The sequence below is a fragment of the Erythrolamprus reginae genome, chromosome 1 (genome assembly GCF_031021105.1).
Source record: "Erythrolamprus reginae isolate rEryReg1 chromosome 1, rEryReg1.hap1, whole genome shotgun sequence".
In the NCBI taxonomy this organism is placed as follows: Eukaryota; Metazoa; Chordata; class Lepidosauria; order Squamata; family Dipsadidae; genus Erythrolamprus; species Erythrolamprus reginae.
Genome location: NC_091950.1, coordinates 70704810 through 70729893, shown reverse-complemented (window position 1 = coordinate 70729893; position 25084 = coordinate 70704810). Strand labels below are relative to the sequence as shown.

The 25084-nt window shown below is 39.9% G+C and overlaps 1 protein-coding gene across 3 annotated transcripts in view; it reads left to right on the top strand.

The window, feature by feature from the left end:
* MIPOL1 (mirror-image polydactyly 1) overlaps positions 1 to 25084 on the top strand; it is a 249340-nt gene that overhangs the window by 69077 nt on the left and 155179 nt on the right. For all 3 annotated transcript variants that reach the window (XM_070755348.1, XM_070755340.1, XM_070755357.1), the window contains 3 exons: positions 10781 to 11021; positions 15834 to 15951; positions 18747 to 18852. In XM_070755348.1, the coding sequence (XP_070611449.1) occupies positions 10792 to 11021; positions 15834 to 15951; positions 18747 to 18852 (454 nt within the window). In that variant the 5' untranslated portion in view covers positions 10781 to 10791. The remainder of the gene's footprint in view (positions 1 to 10780; positions 11022 to 15833; positions 15952 to 18746; positions 18853 to 25084) is intronic.

Genomic DNA, 25084 nt, shown 5'->3' with positions numbered 1-25084 from the left:
CCAACGGATCTCTCTAACACAGGGGTCCTTCTCTCACCCGGAGCCACAGTGGTGGCAACTAACCATGTGGCGCTTGAGCGGGAATATCTAAAATGCCAAGCTTTGCCTGACACGGTCATCGACACCATACAAGCTGCCCGTAGACCATCTACAAGGCAAATCTACCAGGCCACTTGGGCTGCTTTCCACAAATTCTGTGAGCAACGGGAGATAGATCCTCAGACGGCGTCACCGCACGTGGTCTTAACCTTTCTGCAGGCAGGACTAGAGAAGGGCCTTGCCCCTAATACCCTACGCCATCATGTCGCCGCTCTGGCCACCATTATTTCGACAGACAGTTACCGTTCCCTTACCAGACATCCATGGATCAGGGATTTCCTGAAAGGAGCGACCAATCTTAAGCCACCAGTGATTCATCGTTTTCCTTCCTGGGACCTTCCCTTGGTGTTGCACACGCTGACAGGCCATCCCTTTGAAACCATACGCCAGATCTCGTTAAGGTTGCTGACTCTTAAGACCGCTTTCCTGGTTGCAATCACCTCAGCCAGGAGGGTTTCTGAGATAGCCGCTTTGTCAACAAGACCAGACCTTTGTCGTTTTGACCCAAACAGAGTAGTTCTTAGACTGGATCCGGCGTTTATCCCCAAGGTAAACACGTCCTTTCACAGGACTCAGGATATCATACTTCCGGACTTCTGTGCTCGTGGAACTCACCCATCTGAATTAAGGTGGCATAAACTGGACGTGAGACGAGTCCTAAAAATTTATGTTAGGAGGACTCAACCTGTTAGGACGTCAGAAGCCCTATTCGTGTCTTTTTCCACTAGGACCATGGGCACAAAGGTGTCTTCTCAAACTATCAGCCGATGGTTGAGGGAATGTATTTCGGAGGCATATAGGACCAAAGGATCTCCAATTCCACCGGGGATAACGAGACATTCGACTCGCAGTGCGGCTGCTTCATCGGCCTGGAGAACCCAGGCTTCTTTAGAGGACATATGTAGAGCAACTACGTGGGCAGCTCCGTCAACTTTTATCAAGCATTATAGGATTGACTCCTTTGCTTCGGAGGAAGCTGCTTTTGGGAGGAGGGTGCTGCAGGGGGTCTGTTCCTATGTGGAACCCCTGGTCCAGTCTTGTCCCTCCCTGTGATCACAACTTGGGCATATCCCATCTTGGACTCTCCTTGCAAGTGCATTGGAGAAAGACCGTTGAACTTACCTGAACGGTCTTCTCGATGCACTGCAAGGAGAGTCCAAACCCTCCCGACTCTGGGACCAGGGTTACTGTGGGGGGGTTGAGTTATATAGTTACAGTTTGGTGTTTGGAAGTTCAATTGTTTAATAAATGGTTTTTGCTTTACTGCTCCTTCGCCTTACTTTAGACTGGAGGGCTAAGGGGGGGAGGCGGTGCCTGCCTAGTAATTATTTAAATTAAAACTCAGTCCCTACCAATCAGACTGAAGTATAACCCATCTTGGACTCTCCTTGCAGTGCATCGAGAAGACCGTTCAAGTAAGTTCAACGGTCTTTTTCGACCACTTTTTCGGGCTTATGATCCCAATAAAAAATAATAATAATAATAATAATAATAATAATAATAATTATTATTATTATTATTATTATTTAGATTTGTATGCCGCCCCTCTCTGGAGATTCTCCGGAGACTTGTAGAATTATGTCTACAAATGGCTTTTTTTTTTTCTTTTACAGCAAAAAAGACTGTGAAGTAAACATACATTAAAAATAATGGCCTATTGTACTTTTAATAGTTGGTAGAATTTGTACATATACTATACGGGCAGCATGGCAACTCAGCAGTTAAGATACTTGTCAGCTGGGAAGTCGACATGACTTCAAGGCCTGAGCAACTGTGCAATGAGATGAACTACTTCTCCTGCCAATCTAGCAATTCGAAAGCATGAAAATGCAAATGGATAAATAGATAAAACTTTGGTGGGAAGGTAACACTGCTCTGTGATGTCGTGTTGGCCACATGACTATGGAAATGTCTTCAGACAACACTGGCTCAGTGACCTTGAAACAGAAACTCTATAATTGGCTATGACTAACTGAGTAAAGACTGCAATGCCTCCTTTTATGCTTACATAGGTTACAAAATTCAGAAACTATATTAGTTGAGGAATTTATATATGTATATATATCCCTGCCATCTCGTTCTCATTATATTTATGTTTGGCCCAAATTTGGTATTCCTACAAATGATAGGGCTACTCATAAAATAATATATATATATATTAATTATGTGCTCACGGTTCAGAAAAACAGACTAAGGAATATCATGCTGGCTGGGGAATTCTGGGAGTTGAAGTCCAAATATCTTCAAGTTGCCAAGGTTGGGAAACACTGCTCTAGTGTACAACACTTTGACTTATAATTTACAAAGATGGAGCTGGCTTCTAACGCGGTTTCTCTAGAATTGTGAGGTAAAATGAAAACTGCCCAAATATAGAATGCATCTTCCCAAAGAAGAAAACAGGGAGAGCAAATAATAGGCCTTGGAAGTGAAGGACGGTGTAGCCAATTATCCTGGCTGAGGGGTGTGTCCCTAAAGGTGGGTGATTGCTTTTAGTAGATGGTTGAGTGACTGCTCCCTACAGAGTAAGCAGAGGCTGTAGGGAGGAATATGTGGAAGCCACATTCCAGGAACAAACGTATTGAGCTAGTGAACAGAGAATGTAAACAAGAGTTTCCAATAGAGTTAAAAAGAAGTCTTTAACCATTTTTCTAAGTGGATAGTCTAAACCTGCCCAACCTGAGAAACAAGAAGAAATAAAAGCCTTACCCTGATAAGAAACAAGTCAATTATGAATGGGTAAAATTCTGCAGTTATGTCCTATATATTTAATAGCATGCTTGCATTCATAGCTGGATACATATATGTGCAGAAAATGAAAATTTGTTGTACTGCTTTAAGAAAAAAGAATAAAATTTAAAATGTTGGTGTGATGACTGTCTACCTTCAACAGATGATAAAGAGAAAGAACTACTGGGGAACTGCTTGCTGGCAGAGGAGTTAACTCTCCAAAAAGAAAAGAATTAAACAAAGAGTAAACCCAGTAGATGAAAGTGATAACAAGAAGAAAGCAATGTGAAAGCATGTTTTCATCTGAAAGAAACAGATTATGAACATTCAGGACAACAAAAGAAAGCATAGTAGAAAAAGAGAGAGGATGCGAGATTTAGGCGATAGATGTTGTTTCCTACAAAAGGAAGGAATGAAGGAAGGAAAAAAGAAAGAAAGAAAGAAAGAAACAGAGAGAGAGATGACTCATGGTAGATGACTCACTATTGTACAACATTGAAATAACTATGTGTGAATGGACACATTGGTTTGTGAAGTGTGCTGTCTGACAAGATCAAGGATTAAGAATGTAGAGGAACAACTTCCAAGACTTATCAAATCCAGTTACAATTATCTTTTCTTGTTAATCCACATGGGGCCAAATGTTAGGACAAAGAGCAGCTTCGGCAACTCTATCTATGGACTTTAAAACTCTGGAAAGGCTGAAACTTAAAAATATGAGACTCAGTTTTGCTCTCATCCATCCTTCCCATTGGTAAAGAAGACTGGAAAGAGAAAGAAGATTATTGCAAATGAATAACTGGCTACACAAACAGGATCAGCAGGAGAGATTTGGTTTCTGTGGCCATGGTCTTAGTTGCATGGTTGATGGATTATGTCACAGCATGGGTTTAATTTCATAAAACCTGAAAAAAAAAAGTTGATAATGGTTTCCTAGCCAGATTACACAACATTAGGAAGGAGAAATATATAGTATCTATCATTAGAGAATCTTTAACACAGGTGTGTCCAACATTTTGGTTTACCTGAGCCTCATTGAGTGAGGAAGAATTGTCTTGGGCCATATATAAAATATATAATATAGTTAATATATATAAAGTTCACAGAGAGGGGCGGCATACAAATCCAATAAATAAATAAATAAATAAATAGCTAACTAACTAACTAACTAACTAACTAACTAACTAACTACCATATAGTATATATTTTTATTACAACTTTATGGAGCCAAATTGCAAGCTGTCCAGGGTCACACCAGCCCACAGGTACGAATTGGATGTGCCTTACTTTAACTGTTCAGATAATTCTTGGAAAATCAACTTACCAAAGGTGCAAGATCAAAAATAATTTATGAAGCTTACTTACTGTTCCATATTCCTCAAGGCTGAAGATAAGACATAAAGATATTGGTTATCTTTCATATTATACTAATAGGGAGAACCTAGTTAAAGACTTCATATTAGGGTTCACAATACTGTAGAAAGGGAATATTATTATTATTATTATTATTATTATTATTATTATTATTACAATAATAACAATAACAGTTGAGAGGGACCTTGGGGTCTTCATGAAGAAAACTATATCAGTGATGGAGAACCTTTTTTGTCTCTGGTGACAAAAGGGTGTGCAGGTGCACGATAGTGTGCCCATGTATACCCACACCCAGTGATGGCGAATCTATGGCACGGGTGCCACAGGTAGCATGCGGAGCCATATCTTCTTGCACATGAGCTGTTGCCCCTAGCACACCTCCAATGTGCATGTGTGTGCCGGCCAGCTGATTTTTTGGCTCATACAGAGATTCTGGGATGGCTCTTTTGGCTTCCAGAGAGCCTCTGGGAGGATGGGGGAGGGTGTTTTTACTTTCCCCCAAGTCCAGGGAAGCTTTTGGAGCCTGGGGAAGGCGAAACACGAGCCTATTGGACCCACCAGAAGTTGGGAAACAGGCCATTCCCAGCTTCAGAGGGCCTCCGGTGTCACGCTGAATATTGCCAGCCCCAGAGACATTTAGTAATTAAAGAGTTAACTGTGTGTGCTTTATTAAGTTCCTCCTATTATGATGTAATATCCTGCCACATCTAACACTACTTCCTTCTTCATCCTAAAAACTCCATTCTTTCTATCCACCATTATGTAAGACTTATTTGTTATGTTGTCCACCGAGACATGTTTTATTTTCTACTTTTATAATAAAAGAAATCTTGTTTTGAACAAATGACTAAAAAGCTTCCTCCACGGTAATTAAAGTTCAAACGGACTTTAATCATTTTCACTATCGCGACATCCGGGTGGTGGGGGAAGCTGTTTTTGCCCTCCACAGGCATTGAATTATGGGTGTGGGCACTCACGCATGCACGATAGCTGGCGCACACTCTTTTGGCACCCGAGGGGGAAAAAAGGTTTACCATCACTGCCCACATTCATAATGCAATGCCCCCCTGCACATGTGCACACATACCCACAGCCCACACACATAGGTGCACAACCCCCACGTTGCCTCTTGCGCATGAACACAGGTCTCACTGAAGCATCCAGATTTCCAGTAGGTTCATTAGGCTGTTTTTCGCTCTCCCCAGGGTAAGGAAAGTTTCCTGAATTGGAATATTTTTCGCTGTCCTCAGATTTCAGGAAAGCCTGGAGACAGCGAAAAACGGCCAAAAATGAGGACCCAGATTGTGGGAACAAAATGCTGGCTCTGTAAAGCGGCATAAAAATCAAATAGATAGATAGATAGATAGATAGATAGATAGATAGATAGATAGATAGATAGATAGATAGATAGATAGATAGATAGATAGATAGATGAAAATCAGCTGGAGCTGACATAGGGCAATGCCTCATGTGACCACAGATATGACTCCGTGTGTCCCCTGTGGCACCCGTGCCATACATTCGCCATCACTGCTCTATGCCATTTCAAACAAATCGTCGTCCAATCTCTTCATAACCATATTTAATGTTGGAGCACCCACAAGTTCCACTTATTAATTGGAATCTAACTGTCAGAAAAATTCTCCTTAGTTCTAGGTTGCTTCTATCTTGAATTAGTTTCCATCTGTTGCTTCTTGTCCTGCCCCCAGGTGCTTTGGAAGTAACTTCAGGTGCTTGTCCTGCCTTCAGGTGCTTTGACACCCTCTTCTTTGTGTCAGCGCCTTAGATATTGGAACCCTACTGTCATAAAATATATAAGTAGGTTAAAAATATTAGTGTCAAATGTCCAGGTGTGTTAAAGATATAAAGGATATCAAATTACCAGTATTTATTATTTAATAGTATTCATTTTCCATATATATTTTTCAGATATATTTTCATTATCAGCAAAAATAAGCTACACATATAGATTATAGTTTGTCAGCTATGAAAAAAAAAGTTTAACTGCCTTGGATACGGCTCCTAAAGGGGCCGAGAGTGAAAAAGGAAGCAGTATACTCCTCCCATATTTGAGTATACCTGGGTGATTCAACAGGAAAAACAGTCGACTCAAGAAGGGCAGCATAGAAATCTAATAAATAAATAACTCTTCCATGGTACAAACTGAGAGGAGGAGAGCCTTTAGTCTAGAGGTTAAAGCCACTGCCTTACAAGGCAGACTGCAGGTTCAAATCCTGGTAAGATTATGAAATAAATCTATACTACTTTCCCTTCCTTTTCATTATCAGCATAAACATGCTTCACACACACACATACAAATACATATAGGGTTGAAAATGACATTTATTTATTTATTTTGTCCAATACACAATGAGGGTTTTAGTGGAGATATATATATATATATTTCGTAGATTTTCACGAGTACAGGTATGACGGTCTTGGTATATTCGGGTTTCTTCCCGTGTAGGATTTGGAAATTTCTGGCGACGTTTCGATGAGGTCCCACTCATCATCTTCAGGCTGGTGTTTCTGTCCTTGTTCTGAGGCGAATACAGCGAGACCTAAGCTGCCTTCCTTCTATAAATACTGGTGGCTGGGTGTGGTTTGATGGCTCAGCAATTGCCTGCACAGCAGTGTATATATACATACATACACACACACACACACACAGTAAAATACATGATGAAGGTTATAGAGGAGATACTGATAGTAAAATATATCTAAAAAATAGAAAAGAAGATATAGTAATAGAACATATCAATGAAAGAATAGAAGAATAGATATAGGAATAGAAGAAAGGTATAGGAGAACAATAGGACAGGGGACGGAAGGCACTCTAGTGCACTTGTACTCGCCCCTTACTGACCTCTTAGGAATCTGGATAGGCCAACCATAGATAATCTAAGGGCAAATTGTTGGGGGTTTGGGAATGACACTATGGAGTCTGGTAATGAGTTCCACGCTTCAACAACTCGGTTACTGAAGTCATATTTTTTACAGTCAAGTTTGGAGCGGTTAATATTAAATTTAAATCTGTTGTGCGCTCTTATGTTGTTGTGGTTGAAGCTGAAGTAGTCGCCAACAGGCAAAACCTTGCATCATATGATCTTGTGGGCAATACTTAGATCTTGTTTAAGGCGTCTTAGTTCTAGGCTTTCTAAGCCCAGGATTGAAAGTTTAGTCTCGTAGGGTATTCTGTTTCAAGTGGAGGAGTGAAGGGCTCTTCTGGTGAAGTATCTTTGGACATTTTCAAGGGTGTTGATGTCTGAGATGCAATATGGGTTCCAAATGGATGAGCTTTTATTCGAGGATGGGTCTGGCAAAAGTTTTGTAAGCTCTGGTAAGTAGTGTGAGATTGCTAGAGCAGAAGCTACGTAGGATTAGGTTTACAACTCTTGAAGCCTTCTTGGCTATGTTGTTGCAGTGGGCTTTGGCACTTAAATCTTTTGTTGTTAGCATAGTTCCCTCTAAGCTGAGCAGTGAGCAATCGCTCACTTAAAAATCATCATCAACTCAGAGTTTTCCAAACCTGCCCAGAAGCCGAGAAGGAAAGAGTGAGAGGGAAGGAGAGAGAGAGGAAGAGAGGAAGAGAGAGAAACAGATAGAAAAAAGAGAGGAAGGAAAAGAATGGGAGTAAGGAAGAGAGAAAGAAAATCAAAATCTAGTTTGAAACTAGCTCAACTATTTAAGTGGCATTTTGATATTGATAGAGTTGCCCTATTATGAGCTCACTGTTATAGACACACAGTACAGTATTTTATTTTGAAATTCTCTGAGGCAAAACAGGGTGGGTTTTTTGTTTGTTTGTTTGTTTGTTTGTTTGTTTGTTTATTATTTCTGTGCCGCCCAGTCCTGAAGGGACTGCCACTCAGACACTATACTTTTCCGCCCACCCCCTAAAAAAATTAGAGGGAACACTGGTTGTTAGTATACCGAGGTCTTTAACCGAGTGGGGATTATCTGTGATAATTTGATTATGCAGTTCGTATTTGGAGTTCAGATTTAATTCCAATGCAATGGAATTAAAACAATTAAAACAAAGCACCAGGCATAAACAGGTAACAAAAGCAAAGCAGATCCTCAGCAGATTTCTCCTAGGTGTCTATATTCTTTTTTTTTTGGGGGGGGGGGGTTATTACTCGATATATCCTGGCACGATGTGAAATAGGGCCACAAATTAATGGCTAGTACTTTGAGGACAGTGTCAAGATTCAACAACTTCTTGGAAAGATGGGATATGGGGCAAATCCCATCAAGATGAATTTTCACAGAGATATGCAGACATACATTTCAGTAGGAAAAAACCAAAAAGATGAATGTAAAGAGGAACACACTGAACAATCAACACCGTGATTGGAATCTGAATATTTTGGTGAATCATATGATGCACATGAGCCAATAGGGTGCGGCATCTGCCAAAAAAAGCATCCTAGTTTTTTTTAATTAGAAAAACAAAGTACCAAGGTTAAGGAAATTACATTATTTTCTATTCTGATTCAATCAGTGTAAGATTATTGCATCTAGTTCCACCTTTTAGGAAGCGCATTGATAAACTGATCAATGGAGAGCAATCAAAATGACAAGAGATCCAGAAGGACACTGCATGGTTAATAATAGAAATGGTTGGATGTATTGGTATGTTTAACCAGAAGAAAAAAGTGCAAGAAATTCTGATTATTTCGGTATGTCAGAATGTACTTCATGTAAAAGATAGCGTGGAATTGTTCTAAACCCTGGAAAAGAAACAAGGGAATTTAAATATTTCCCATATTTAAATCTGCTGATAATACAAAATGGGTCATGGTATCTCATAACCTAAAAGAGGGAAGAGACATTAAAAGCTATCTTATAGGTCAGAGACATGGGATGAAAATAACTGAATAAAATTGAAGGGAAACATGCAAAGTTCTTCCCTTAGGAAATGGAAATAAAAGTCGGCAGGCTAAAAGTCTGAATATGTGTGTTTTGTAATAAGATGTGTGAAAAGAAAAGAGAGTGCAGTTGACCAGAAGCTGAACACGAATTAGCTTTGGCACATGGCTGCTAAAACGGGCATTCACAACCAGATTCTGGTCAAACCACATTTCACACAATCTCTATCAAGATGCCCAAATTTATTAGTGGATTATGGGAATTGTTTGGGAAAGACTCTTCTAAAGTTCCTTTTCTCTGCAGTTTGGTTGCATAGATGCAGGATTTTTCTTCTGAATCAGAATTACTTTTTTTAAAAAAAATTAAAGAACTAAGAAACCTCCAGGCATATATAGTTTATGCATGGAATGATTGTGTTGCATGGTTTTAATGTTGGAGTTTTAAATGTTTTTTAATATTAGATTTGTTATACTGTGTTATTTTGTTGTGAGCCGCTCCGAGTCTATAGAGAGGGTCGGCATGCAAATAAATTAAATTAAATTATTAAAATGATCTTGCTTATACTTTTTATTTTTTAATCAGAGGCATTGTATAGCGCCATATTTGCTGGCCCGTGAGCCATTGTCTTAGCTCAGCTCCAGCATGTATGTGCATGTGCGCCAGCTTATTTTCGGCTCGCATGGAGGATCTGGGTGAGCATTTTTGCCCTCCCCAGGCTTCAGTGTGTTCTGTGCCAACCGCCCGTAATTACAGGGTAATTAGTCCAAGCAGACACACACACACTATTGAATGCAAATCAATGCAAATCTTTATCAACAGAAGAGAAGAAAAAACTCCCTTTTAAACTTCAAAGGGATTTCTTGTACAAACAATGCACAGTTTAAATGCAAACCAGTTTCTAACCCAGTAACTGGGAAATTGAGTCCACTAATGTTCTCCAAACAGTGATAAACACTCACAATAAAGTATAATCCAGAGTCCAGGAATTCCACATGCAGTCTTGAATACAAAGAGGAAACAACAATCCACGGTCTTGACGAAACTACAATCAGATAATCCACAATGGCCAAACTAGCACGTTGCTCTTTTATCAGCAGCTCTAATTACTGGAGCCTCACGCAAACACAGGTGGCCTCTCTTATCTCCTGTAATATTTCTTAAGTTGTTCTCTCCTATGCATAACTCTACGCATGCGTGGGTCAGTCATACATTCCTCCTCTGAATCCAAAGAAGATAAGGAAGATAAGGAAGATTGATCTCCTCCTGGGCTGTCAGCCAAGCCCCCCTCTTCCATCACACCCCCTACTTCCTTCGTCAGAGGATACTTCGCTGGCAGACTCTGTCGGGAGCAAAAGAGGCCTGTGGCATGTGGATGTTTCCCCCACCTCCACCTCCACATTCCTTGGGGCAGCAGTTGGGCCAGAGTTAACCACAACACAGGGAGGGTGAAAAAATGGGCCAACTGGGCCCACCAGAGGTTGGGAAACAGGCCGTTTCTGGCCTTCAGAGGGCCTCCGGGGCAATTTTCACCCTCCCCAGGCATTGAATTGTACTACGGGCACTCGTGCAGGCGCAATAGTGTGTGCGCACATGCTTTCGGAACCCAAGGGAAAAAAGATTTGCCATCACTGGTATAGGTTGTATTTTGTACTTAATTGTTGTTGTATTATCTTTAATTAAAAATAATACGTTGCTATCTTCCAAATAGGAACCTTTAATATGGAGCAGAATTCTGAACAAAAGAAGGATGCCTCTTTTTCTGGTTGCCTGAATTTTCCAAGTTCTCCAGTAAGGTTGCGGCCTAGAAGACAGTCAGCCATTTGGACAAACAAAGAACTAGTCAACTCTTCAGATCAACCCATAACCAACTTAAATGCTATTCAAACAGACTATGCTAAGACTTTGCATTTAAAAAATATTGCTGTGCCTGACAATGATGAAAGGATAAGGTAAGCTTTCATTCTAGATTGAACACAATATCTTCTATGTTTTTTACATTACTTTTTTATCTTTTCTCTCAACATTAAAAAAACCCCAAACGCTTAAGAAGGTAGAAACAGAGCAGTTTCACAGTTGTGGATATATCAGTTTCTTTTTGAGAACTAACATCTACAATGCTTCATAATTCTTCAAAATTTAACACCCAAACATCTCTGATGGGAAACTTTGCACAATATATGGTTTTGTAGTATTAATTGGGTGTATAATGTCTTAACATATTGTTAGTCAGATAGGTACAATCAAATTGATGTAATAAAAGTAGGATGCCAGTAAACTTGAAACAGTAATTACTGTATTTTTCTGAGTATAAGACACACCTTTTTGTCCCCTAAAAGTGGATGGAAATGTCGGTGTGTCTTATACACCAGATAGAACCCTTCTGAAGCCCTGCCCCTGTGTCTCATTTTTGCAAAAAATGGGCCATTTATTGCAAAAATAGGGTGCACAGAGGATTTGCGAGACCTGCAGAATGATCCTGGGGATTGGGGGGAAGACCGTTCTTTGCATGTTTTTGCCTTCCTTCAGTCCCCAGAAGCACTTTGCCAGCTTCCCAAACCCTCTGTGTACCCCATGTTTTGCAAAAAATGAGTCCGTTTTTGCAAAAAAATGGGGCACGCAAAGGGTTTGGGAGACTTGCAGAGTACCCTAGAGGCCGAGGAGGAGAAATGCTTTTTTCTTACTTACCTCTTTGAGACCTTGGTGCGTCTTACACACTGGTGTGTCTTATAGTCCGAAAAATACAGTAGCTTTTTTTAAAGTGATAATATTGTAGCTTAAAAATATATGCACTGAAACTTATACTTTTTCAATTATGTTCGTATTTTATGTTAATAAAGACGTAGTCAATCTTTTAGGGAGGTTGAAGAGCATCTTTGAAATGGTAGCCTTGTGTTGCTTTGCTTACCACCAAATGGCTGCCAAGATGAGCTCAGATTAGTCACAAACCTCCCATTAACCAGCGAATAAATTGGTGTAGTTGACCTGTTTCAGCAACCCAGAAAAGTTTTTTACCAAAAGGTAAATATAAAGACATCACTGAATTGCGCTTGACAGCATCCATGAATTTTTCTTGGTACTATACAGCAGAGGTCTCCAACCTTGGAAACTTTAAGACTTGTTGGACTTCAACTCCCAGAATTCCTCAGCCAGCTTTGCTGGTTGAGGGATTCTGGGAGTTGAAGTCCACAAGTCTTAAAGTTGTCAAGGTTGGAGACCTCTGCTATACAGGAAATGTAATCTACTCTTTGATCCTGTTACTGGGCACCTCTATCAACCATGCTTAGGTGCTTTGTCTGATGAGGCAACTTACTTTAGTGGTTTCAAACTTTCCTTTATATGAGTTTGCCTGCTTGGGTGTGCCTCTTACTGGATATGGTCTAGGCCAGAGGTAGGCAAAGTTGGCTCTTCTACGACTGGTGGACTTCAACTTCCAAAATTCCTGAGCCAATCATGCTAGCTCAGGGATTCTGGGAGTTGAAGTCCGCATGTCATAGAAGAGCTAACTTTGCCTACCCCTGGACTAGGTTACCAACAATCAAGAAAAGAAAAGCAGAAAAGAAAAAGGAAAGACTTAGCACCTTAAGAAACATCTACCTGGTTTTTAATGACTACAGTCATTGCCTACTGTTGAATAGTGAAATCAAAGAAAATTATTTATTTATTTATTTATTTATTACTTAGATTTGTATGCCGCCCCTCTCCGAAGACTCAGGGCGGCTCACAACACGTGGAAACAAATCATAAATAATCTAACAAATTTAAAATTAAAAGATTTAAAAGACCCCATATACTAACAGACATACACACAAGCATACCATATATAAATTAAACATGCCCAGGGGAAGATGTTTCAGTTCCCCCATGCCTGACGGCAAAGGTGGGTTTTAAGGAGTTTACGGAAGGCAGGAAGAGTAGGGGCAGTTCTAATCTCCGGGGGGAGTTGGTTCCAGAGGGCCGGTGCCGCCACAGAGAAGGCTCTTTCCCTGGGGCCCGCCAACCGACATTGTTTAGTTGACGGGACCCGGAGAAGGCCCACTCTGTGGGACCTGATCGGTCGCTGGGATTCGTGCGGCAGGAGGCGGTCTCGGAGATATTCTGGTCCAATGCCATGAAGGGCTTTAAAGGTCATAACCAACACTTTGAATTGTGACCGGAAACTGATCGGCAACCAATGCAGACTGCGGAGTGATGGTGAAACATGGGCATACCTAGGTAAGCCCATGACTGCTCTCGCAGCTGCATTCTACACGATCTGAAGTTTCCGAACACTTTTCAAAGGTAGCCCCATGTAGAGAGCATTACAGTAGTCGAACCTTGAGGTGATGAGGGCATGAGTGACTGAGCAATGAGTCCCGGTCCAGATAGGGCCGCAACTGGTGCACCAGGCGAACCTGGGCAAGCGCCCCCCTCGCCACAGCTGAGAGATGTTTTTCTAATGTGAGCTGTGGATCGAGGAGGACGCCCAAGTTGCGGACCCTCTCTGAGGGGGTCAATAATTCCCCCCCCAGGGTAATGGACGGACAGATGGGATTGTCCTTGGGAGGCAAAACCCACAGCCACTCCGTCTTATCCGGGTTGAGCTTGAGTCTGTTGACACCCATCCAGGCACCAACAGCCTCCAGGCACCGGCACATCACTTCCACCGCTTCGTTGACTGGGCATGGGGTGGAGATGTAAAGCTGGGTATCATCCGCATATTGATGATACCTCACCCCATGTCCTTGGATGATCTCGCCCAGCGGTTTCATGTAGATATTGAATAGCAGGGGGGAGAGGACCGACCCCTGAGGCACCCCACAAGGGAGAGACCTAGGAGTCGACCTCTGACCCCCCACTAACACCGACTGCGACTAGCCAGAGAGGTAGGAGAACAGTGCCTCCCACCCCCAACCCCTCCAGCCGGTGCAGAAGGATACCATGGTCGATGGTATCGAAAGCCGCTGAGAGGTCAAGGAGCACCAGGACAGAGGATAAACCCCTGTCCCGGGCCCGCCAGAGATCATCCATCAATGCGACCAAAGCGGTTTCCGTGCTGTAACCGGGCCTGAAACCCGACTGCTGGGGACCTAGATAATCGGCTTCTTCCAAGGACCGCTGGAGCTGGAGCGCCACCACCTTCTCGACAACTTTCCCCATAAAGGGAAGGTTGGAGACTGGACGATAGTTGTTAAGCACAGCTGGGTCCAGGGAGGGCTTCTTGAGGAGGGGGCGCACGAGCGCTTCTTTATAGAGTGATGGAAAAACTCCCCTCCCCAAGGAAGCGTTGGTAATCTCCTGGGCCCAGCTCCGCGTCACCTCCCTGCTGGCCGAAACCAGCCAGGAGGGACACGGATCCAGTAAACAGGTGGCGGAACTCACAGCTCCAATGGCCTTGTCCACTTCATCAGGTGTCACCAGATCAAACTCTTCCCAGACAGGTGGACAAGTACGTGCCCCAGTCACCTCGACTGACTCGTTGTCAGTCGACTCTGTTTTACAATTGGAGTCGAGGTCGGCCCGGATATGTCATTGTGGCAGAACGATATAGTAATATTGGTTGTTTTTTTAAAAAAAAAAATAGGCACGCCCCTGATGTTACTATCTTGAATCGGAGTCAAGGGCTATATCTTTGACAACACCATCTTCCAGAGTTCATTTAGAGGAAGCTAAGAGGAAGAAGAATAAAATAAAATACAATTCTAAGTGAAGTCTATTCAGATAACATTAGGCGGTATCACATTTCTTTCATTTACAAGCAAACATGCTCAGTTTCTAGTAAGTTATTACAACAGTTAGCAACGAAATTGTAACTTGTTACATATATGTTGTTTATGAATGCCTTGGGAAAATCCACAGTAAATGCATTTGTCTACTTCCTGGTTCCCTAGCATACCTGCCAGGCCTTGAGCGTGAACAATTCTGTGGTTTTTATTTTCATATCATATATTGCATATTCTAACTTTTCCTTAAGGCCTTTCAGGTTTATCCCTTTTTTATTTCTATTTCATCCTCTCAATAGCTGTAGCAAGTGATATGGTGTGTTTTTTTTAAAAAAACTTTTTACTGAGCTTTCTAAGAAATAGAATTGAAGTAGGTCAATTTGCATTTTACTGTTTTAAACATAACACAAATCTTAAGGTGCAGTGATAACCATGTGACCTTGTGGCAATATCTGACATACACTGTTTCAAAATCCAACACAGATGTCTGTCGTTTCATGACAGATGTCAATAAACGAACCTGGACTCACTTTAGATTATAAACCATGTGTTCTATGCTCTAGTAATGGTGGAAGGTCTTAAGCATAAAACGTATCAGGAAAGACTTAATGAACTCAATCTGTATAGTCTGGAGGAAAGAAGGACATGATCGAAATATGTTAAAGGGTTAAATAAGGTTCAGGAGGAAAGTGTTTTTAATAGGAAAGTGAACACAAGAACAAGGGGACACAATCTGAAGTTAGTTGGGGGAAAGATCAAAAGCAACGTGAGAAAATATTATTTCACTGAAAGAGTAGTAGATCCTTGGAACAAACTTCCAGCAGACGTGGTTGGTAAATCCACAGTAACTGAATTTAAACATGCCTGGGATGAACATATATCCATTGTAAGATAAAATACAGGAAATAGTATAAGGGCAGACTAGATGGACCAGGAGGTCTTTTTCTGCCGTCAGTCTTCTATGTTTCTATGTTTCTAGTGATGACTCTACCCTGAATTTGGCCCATTTGTGAGTGATTGGATGATCGTTTTGAATTTATCATTTTTCCTTTCTTTCTGCAGTACTTCTGCTGAAAAAGAAGAAGAAAAAGTCAACTCTGTGACTGCTAACTTAGATAAAGAAAAGAATATTGCATTTCTTTTAAATGAATTGGATGTTCTAAGGGCAAACAATAAAAAGGTACAACCTATTAATCTAGTCACAGATATCTGTATTCTTCATTCTAATTGACATTGTTCAGGATTTGTTGTTGTTGAAGAATGATTATTTATGATATAATTCATGGTCTGTTGATTTTAGGATATTACTTTTGTTTCCTTGATGTGTTAATTTTCTGTAAATGAATCCGTTCTAGTGCAGGGCTTATGACTGTGATCTTGATCTTTTTTCCAAGTGTTTCTGACTTAACAGAAATTTGAGAAAATAGAAATTGTTCAGGGTGTGCTGTGGTATAATTAAACATTCAGAATAATTTTAATTGTAGATAAAGACAGCTTAGAAATTATGTATTGATCTGTTTAATCTCCATTGATGGGAAGGAGATCCATTGTACAATGCTGAATTTTATATTTAAACTGCAATGCAGTCAGTCTGAGCAAACTCTTGAAAGGGAATTCATTACTTAAACCATCGTACAAATCAGTGGTTTTTAACCTGTGTTTCATGTATCCCAGGGGCGTGTGATGTCATCTCAGGGAGTAGGTGAACACTTGAAGAAATGTTATGATTTAAATCTTGGATTAAGTCTTGGGGGTCTGTGTCCACAAAAGCTATTTAAAAGGGGGTCCATGCAAAGAAAAGGTTAAGAACCACTGGTGTAAATGAAGATTGATATACCAAAGGAATCTGGAAGTTTGTTCCAAGGATCTACTACTCTTTCAGTGAAATTATATTTTCTCACGTTGCTTTTGATCTTTCCCCCAACTAACTTCAGATTTTGTCCCCTTGTTCTTGTGTTCACTTTCCTATTAAAAACACTTCCCTCCTGAACCTTAAAGGGTTAAATAAGGTTCAGGAGGGAAGTGTTTTTAATAGGAAAGTGAACACAAGAACAAGGGGACACAATCTGAAGTTAGTTGGAGGAAAGATCAAAAGCAATGTGAGAAAATATTATTTCACTGAAAGAGTAGTAGATCCTTGGAACAAACTTCCAGCAGACGTGGTTGGTAAATCCACAGTAACTGAATTTAAACATGCCTGGGATAAACATATATCCATTGTAAGATAAAATACAGGAAATAGTATAAGGGCAGACTAGATGGACCATGAGGTCTTTTTCTGCCATCAGTCTTCTATGTTTCTATCTATTTTCTTCATAAAATGAAGATTTGCAATGTATTCTTTTTCAAATACAATAGCAGAACTTATCAAAATGTCTTATCAAGGTCTCATTGTAAAATACAATAGAATCTCCTGAAATAGGAAAAATCCTGAATGTTTCCTGAGAACAAGAACAAAAATATTGGAGAAATTGGGTGAAAATCATGGTTGTGGTTCCAATGCTGAAAAATCAGATTTAATTTTGTTATTACATAAATTAAGCATTTATTTATTATGAAATCATTTAATCAGTTTTGCTTATAACTCTTTCTTATTTTAGACCAGACTTCTCTATGTAATGGTCTTCAGTGACCATGGGACTACAAACCTCATGATTCAAAACCAACACAGTCCTTAGGAGGGATACTGAACATGAATGCTGGGAAATGCAGTCCCAACACGTCTGGTGGAATAGAAAGCCATTGAAACCATTAGATTAAGCTTATTAATTTTAATAGCAGTGATTCAGCAGTATTATTTTGTAAAAAAAGACATGATACATAGACCTTCGGCTGTGGCTTCTCAAAAGTCTGAATTTCTGAGGCAACTTATGATATGACACCAACATTGTTGGTGGGAAAAGATGAGTGAAAAAGCCCAGTTATCAAGGTGGTTCTTTTTAGCTTCCATCTCTTCAGCCCCCGAATGGTTTTTCTGAACTTACTACTCCACAATAGAGAATTCATTCAGTTATAAAATGAGCAGTATAAAATGAGGCGGTAGGGAAAGCAAGTAGAATGCTTGGCTGCATAGCTAGAGGTATAACAAGCAGGAAGAGGGAGATTATGATCCCGCTATATAGAGTGCTGGTGAGACCACATTTGGAATACTGTGTTCAGTTCTGGAGACCTCACCTACAAAAAGATATTGACAAAATTGAACGGGTCCAAAGACGGGCTACAAGAATGGTGGAAGGTCTTAAGCATAAAACGTATCAGGAAAGACTTATGAACTCAATCTGTATAGTCTGGAGGACAGAAGGAAAAGGGGGGGACATTTAAATATGTTAAAGGGTTAGATAAGGTCCAGGAGGGAAGTGTTTTTAATAGGAAAGTGAACACAAGAACAAGGAGACACAATCTGAAGTTAGTTGGGGGAAAGATCAAAAGCAACATGAGAAAATATTATTTTACTGAAAGAGTAGTAGATCCTTGGAACAAACTTCCAGCAGACGTGGTAGATAAATCCACAGTAACTGAATTTAAACATGCCTGGGATAAACATATATCCATCCTAAGATAAAATACAGAAAATAGTATAAGGGCAGACTAGATGGACCATGAGGTCTTTTTCTGCCGTCAGACTTCTATGTTTCTATGAGCATTACTCCAATTTCATAAATCCTACTCAGTCGTTTATGACTGCAGTATTAGACGCCATCCCATTCAACTTGGAAGAACTAGTTTTTCAGCAGACTATCACAAAATATTCTTTCAAAATGAGCGATGTTGAGCAAAACCCCCCCTGTAATTATTGGTTTTCTGGGAAAATGGAAATTTCTTTTTTTTTCTTGTTTCCCATAAGGAACAAGTTTTAACCCCTTTTCTCATATATCTATATCTCTATATATGTATATATTGTAAATTAAGATGTGTCCATGTACTTTTATATTTTACATTTGTATTTATGTTTTACAATATATTTGTTCAATCCAGCTTCAGGATAACCTGTCTGAAAAAGACAAGGAATTGAAGACACTAAAACTGGACTTAGAGCTACAAGAGAGTGCAGCAGAAGCCAAGATCGCAGAAAAGGCGGCAGGTACTGTAGCCAAGCACTGAACAGATGGCAATATGGCTCTTGCATTTCACTTGGTTGCTATATAACACGGGGCCCATTTGATATATTTACTAAAGGAGGGCTGGCGTAGCTTTTTCTTTTTTTAATATGAGGTTGTTTAAAGTTGCTTAGAAAATAGGTGGCTTTAACATCCTGGTGCAGGTATTAGTGGGAGCTTTACCTGTATTCATACTGATTTTGGCATTAAATGCATTGTTAACACCATGTCAATCCAATCACAAAAACATTATTTGTTTTGTTGGAAGGTCCTGTACAAACAAGGGAAATAATCATTACCACGGTCGCTACCTTTCCAGCCAGCAGTTCAAATACTCATTTATTGTTTTAGCTCATTCAGAGTGAGGTTGCCCCCACACATCTTTGTTGGAGATACTCTTATAATCCCCCCTATGGGAGACTTGACCCTCATTTTGATAGATGGAGGAATATGATTTTTGATTAATGAAAAACCAGCTGTTTAAGGATGGTGGGAAAGTGGAGGTCAATAAAAAAAAGATTATTCAGTTGGAAAAAATCAACTGGATTTTCAGGGTGTTTTAAGTGACACCAATAAAGATAGGTTAGTCACTGTATAACTTGGGGAAAATATATATATATATATATATATATATATATATATATATATATATATATATATATATACACACACACACACACACACATACATACATACATACATATATATATAAATAATTAGGGGAATATATATATATATATATATATAAATGTTTTCATAGATTTTCCCGGGTATATGTATGTAGATTGTTCTGAGTTCGGGTAATATTTTGAGTGTAATATTTTGAGTGTCTACGCGACCTTTCAGTGAAATCACATTCACCATCATCAGGCTGAAGTTGTTAGCTTCGTTGGTGAATGTGATTTCACTGAAACGTCGCATAGACACTCAAAATATTACATGGGGTAAAATCCGAACTCAGAACAATTATATATGTATGTTTTTTCTGTCGGATGCAAAAACATGTGATACAGTAGTCCCTCACCTATCACTGGTGTTACGTTCCAGACCTGGCCGCGATAGGTGAAATCCGCGATGGGGAATTTATCGACTGATAGTACTTATTTAAGTATTTGGTAAGTTTTCATTGTTTTAAGTGTTTATAAACCCTTCCCACACAGTATTTATTTTAGATACAGTATTTAAATACAGTATTTACAATTTTAGATATATATTTTTTGAAAAACCTGCCGATCGAGTTCGGCGGGCTGTTTAAATCTGCCGATCGACTTCCTCAGAAACCCGCGAACCAGCGAAGATCCGCAAATGATTTTTCTCATTAATATTTCTTGAAAACCCACAATGAAGTGAAGCCGCAGTAGGTGAAGCGCGGTATAGCGAGGGACTACTGTATATATTTACAGCAGCACGAAGCTTATAACTTCAGCCTGATGATGGTGAGTGCGATTTCACCGAAACGTCGCATAGACACTCAAAATATTACACGGGGCAAAACCCGAACTTAGAACAATCTGCACACACAAACACACACACACACACATATATATATATATATATGTAGATTGTTCTGAGTTCGGGTTTTGCCCCGTGTAATATTTTGAGTGTCTATGCGACGTTTCAGTGAAATCACATTCACCATCATCAGGCTGAAGTTATAAGCTTCGTGTTGCTGTAAATATGAAATGTTTGTAACTGCCATTTCTTCCTTATATATAGTGTTGGGGGTGGAGATTTGGTTTGAATGTAGCAAATAGATTGGGTGACTATGTTTTAGTGATTTGATTGGTTGGTGGAATCACACTTACTTGGAAGATTGATATGGTGATTATTCTGATATGTTTTTTTTGTTTAAGGCTGGTTTCCAAATCTCTGGTAGGCGGGACGTATCATCCCTTTTATTTATGCATAGGGGGCGTTTCTCAATCTCTATGGCTTCTCTGGTAATTCTTCTGTATAAATTTTCTGTTTTGGAAAGTAATTTAGTTTTTTCAAAGTCAATTTCGTGCCCTGTTTTTTTAATGTGCTGGACAAGGGAGGAAGTCTTTTCTTCTTTTTTAACTGCATTCTCATGTTCTGCAATGCATTGGCTCACTCTTCGATTGGTTTGTCCAATGTATGTGGCTGCACATGTTTTGCATGGGATTTCATAGATTCCTTGGTGTTCTAGTCGGATTTTATCTTTTGGGTTCCTTAGGATGTTAAAAAAACAGGGCACGGATCACCCTGGTATATTGAACAAGGCCGAAATGGTACCATCCTAGTCTCCCTTAATTTTAAAATTTCAGCTAAAAACATTTGATACATACAGATAGATAGATAGATAGATAGATAGATAGATAGATAGATAGATAGATAGATAGATATAGATATAGATATAGATATATATGATATAGATATATATATCACATATTATACATAATCATTACCATGAACTGTTTGAATTAATGCCACAAATAACTTTCATGATGAAATTTTTTAGTTTGTATTCTTTCTTTGTCAGTGAATCCATAGAAATCCACATGCTTTGATTCAACAGGCTGAGTTCATGCACAGAATTGGAATTGTTTGTTAGGACTTATTAGTGCAAGGTTTCAGGCGCAATCTCATAAAGTACTTTGGAGCTCATGATAATAGACCTATAATGTCAGTTTGCATATTTTAAAGCAACTGTATATTGTGTGGGAAAGATATGACTGTTTTAAGGTATCCCGCATTCAGAGCAACATACAAACATTAATGAAAGGTGCTAGTTCAGAAAAAGTAAAATATGTTTTGGAAATCAAATCTAGACCATTGCTCAGCCCAATAGGAATTGCTTTTCCAGCTTTCTTTTGTTTCTTTGCTGAAATTTTATATTCATTCTCTGTCACACACAAAGTCTCAAAAGTGATTTTAATATAAGTGTCTGGATCCAAAGAATTTTATCTAATTTTTCTTTTTTTAAAAAAATCTATCAAATATCATTGAGATATTCTCTTACTTTGCTAGCTATTGTTCTTTACACATGGTGAAAATAGACCAAGTTTCAACTAGATGATATATGCAGAGAAGTTAAGGTACACTGCATTTAAGACTCTGACAACATCACAAGATAATGTTATAATAAAATGCACACAGACTTTGGGGAAAATGTCAAAGAATAATAAAGTTTCCATGCTGGAAAGACATTGGTAATAAAAATTGACAGGAGAAAGAAAGCAAACTATTGTAGAAGCTGTCAGAGGTATGAAGAAATGAAATTAGATTTTTACCTAATGTCACTGATGAAACAGGTTGCACCTGAAATTCAGAAATGGCTTGCCTGCAGTAGAAAGTTAACATTTTCTGTTTGTACTCAGCTCTGCAGAGCATATGCTTATATCTTTTGTTAGATGGATGCTGATGTTTGAGAAGAGGTTAGGAGGAGGAAAGAGTATAAGGGAGCAGATGGAAAAATAAAAACAGCAAAGCAATAGGAAAACATCCTCCTAATATGGTTGCCCATCTGTAGTTATCATACAGAGTAAATAGGCACAGATCCCAAGCTCAGAGGAAAGGCAGTGAACAGAATGAGATGCTTGGACACAGGACTGGTGTTCACACATTATCCAAGCAGCCCGTAATCCGGCAGCTTTAAGAAGGAAGGAATTTATTTATTTCAAATGTATTTATTTCCTTGCGGAAATAATGACAAAAATGACTTAAAGGTGGAATAATTAAAGAGCACTGTCTTATTTTAAAAACTGGCTCAAAATTATTATATTGGTATACTTATGCCTTTATGTGAAATTTGACTTTGGGGTTGGGCATCTTTGTCTGCTTTCTGCCTTTTTAGAATTGCTCCGACTTGATTGACTCTAGCCAGTTCTCTTAACAGTCTCCGTTTTCTGGCCACTAGAGGGTGCTGTTCCTTCTTACGTAGTGTTGGATTTTTAGAGGTAACCGGCTTTATACCCTTTCCCAGCTTAACTGTGGTTGAAGAAAAAGCAATATATCTAAGGTGGGAAGTGAACTTACTATTATTTAGGATTGAAGAAGAAGATTCAAATCATAAAAATACAAACATGGGGAAAGCAAGTAGAGAAAAAATCTGTAAGGCTTATGAAGAAAAAAAAATGCATATATTTCTTCAGTAGTGGGGCAGAAACAGCATTGGAGATGCATTTATTAAAACAGATAATTGAAAACAGATGAATGGGTGAAGCAGTCATCATCATTACTGGTATAACTAGTATATATATTGTAAGCTGCCCCGAGTCCTCGGAGAGGGGCAGCATATAAATCAAATTAAATAAACATAGAAACATAGAAGACTGATGGCAGAAAAAGACCTCATGGTCCATCTAGTCTGCCCTGTATTTTATCTTACAATAGATGTATGTTTATCCCAGGCGTGTTTAAATTCAGTTACTGTGGATTTACCAACCACGTCTGCTGGAAGTTTGTTCCAAGCATCTACTACTCTTTCAGTAAAATAATATTTTCTCATGTTGCTTTTGATCTTTCCCCCAACTAACTTCAGATTGTGTCCCCTTGTTCTTGTGTTCACTTTCCTATTAAAAACACTTCCCTCCTGAACATTATTTAACCCTTTAACATATTTAAATGTTTCGATCATGTCCCCCCTTTTCCTTCTGTCCTCCAGACTATACATAGAAACATAGATAAATAAATAAGTAAGTAAGCAAGTAAGTAAATAAATATTTTGGAATCCGCTAAAATAAATTCAAAGTGTCCATTGCTATACTTGGATTACTGTCCTTTTATTATTTTCATTAAGCACTAGCTCCCCCCCCCTTTCCTTACAGACTTTAAATGGCTAAATTAAAAGCAGTGTTTCTCAACCTTAGCAACTTGCTGGCTGGGGAATTCTGGGAGTTGAATCTTTAAGTTGCCAGTGTTGGGAAACACTGAGTTAAAGGCTAAACCTTCATTGCCTCTACACAAACCCCTTGTACACGACATCATATCTTTCCTTAATTTAAACTCAATTTGGGAGGAAACCATGGGTAAAAATGAAGGTTTGCTATTGCAGTGTGACGGTTTGCAGACATCATCAAAGGTTAATTTGATCGCACTATCGATGCCTTCCATTTTGTTATGGCCCGTTTCTATTTCTAAGGCAGCCTCAGGAATGATGATTGCAGCCAAACATCACCTGCAGGTACACAGCTAGAAAGGTTGCTCCTAGTCAGAGAGAGCCTAGCATGCTCAGAATCATCCCAGGAACAAAAGTTAGCTAGACAATTCTTCTCTGAAGAACAGTATTTGGAGATAATGTTGCCTCCCTCCTTTTGCATCAATTTTTTTTTTTTCATTTTGAGCGGTCCCCTGTGGTCTTTGTTTTTATGCTGGTACTGGCCCCATGAAACCTGACTGCTATTCTGTCCTTGTCTGCCTGGGAGTTGTTGTTTTTTCTCGATGCCATTGTTCACAGTCCTCCCTGTATCTCCAGCCTCTTGTCTCTCAGCAGCTCCATCACTCTGCTCCTGCTTGCTTTCCATTAGTTCCATCTCTATTGTTCCTCGCTCACCTGCTTCTGACATCTCTGCTCTTTGCTAACATGCCTGCTTTCATTCTTTCAGCAATGTGTACGCTACAGACGTTTACACTGAGTAGCCAGTAAGACTTTCTGCGTCTATTTTTATGAAAGGGTCAAAAAGTTGACAGCACTAGAAAGAACAGAGTTATAAAGGCCCAATGACACAGAGATATCCCATTTCCTTTTATGGGCTTTATTGGGCAGCTCTTACTGGATGTAACAGAGGCAAAAGAGACACAAACTGTGTGCATCTGAAGAGCCCCATGGGGTCCGAATGACCAGGATTTGCTGAGTTATTTTTTGCAGACCTCCTCAATAAAATAGCGCCGGTCGACTTACCGGCTGGCAGCCTTTGCCGGAGGGACCGGGCAGACACCGGACTCCCTCATGGCGGCCGCCATCTTGTTTTTCGGCCGAAATCTCGCGAGATGAGATTTCGGCCGAAAATCAGGCCCACGAGGCCTGACGTTGCTGCCGGTCAGGGGCGGGGCTTGGAGGCCCTATTTAAGGGCCTGCAGGCCCTGGGCCAAGCCTTTTCGCTGGGACCGGCAGCTGGAGCAGACACCCGCCCGCCCTCCACTATTTTGCAGTGTGCTACTATTGGGTCGCCCCTAGGGGGGCCGAATGGGAATTTTTTGCGGCTTTGCCCATTAGGCATGGCCGTTTTTTTGCCCATTCCACACTGGGGAGATGGA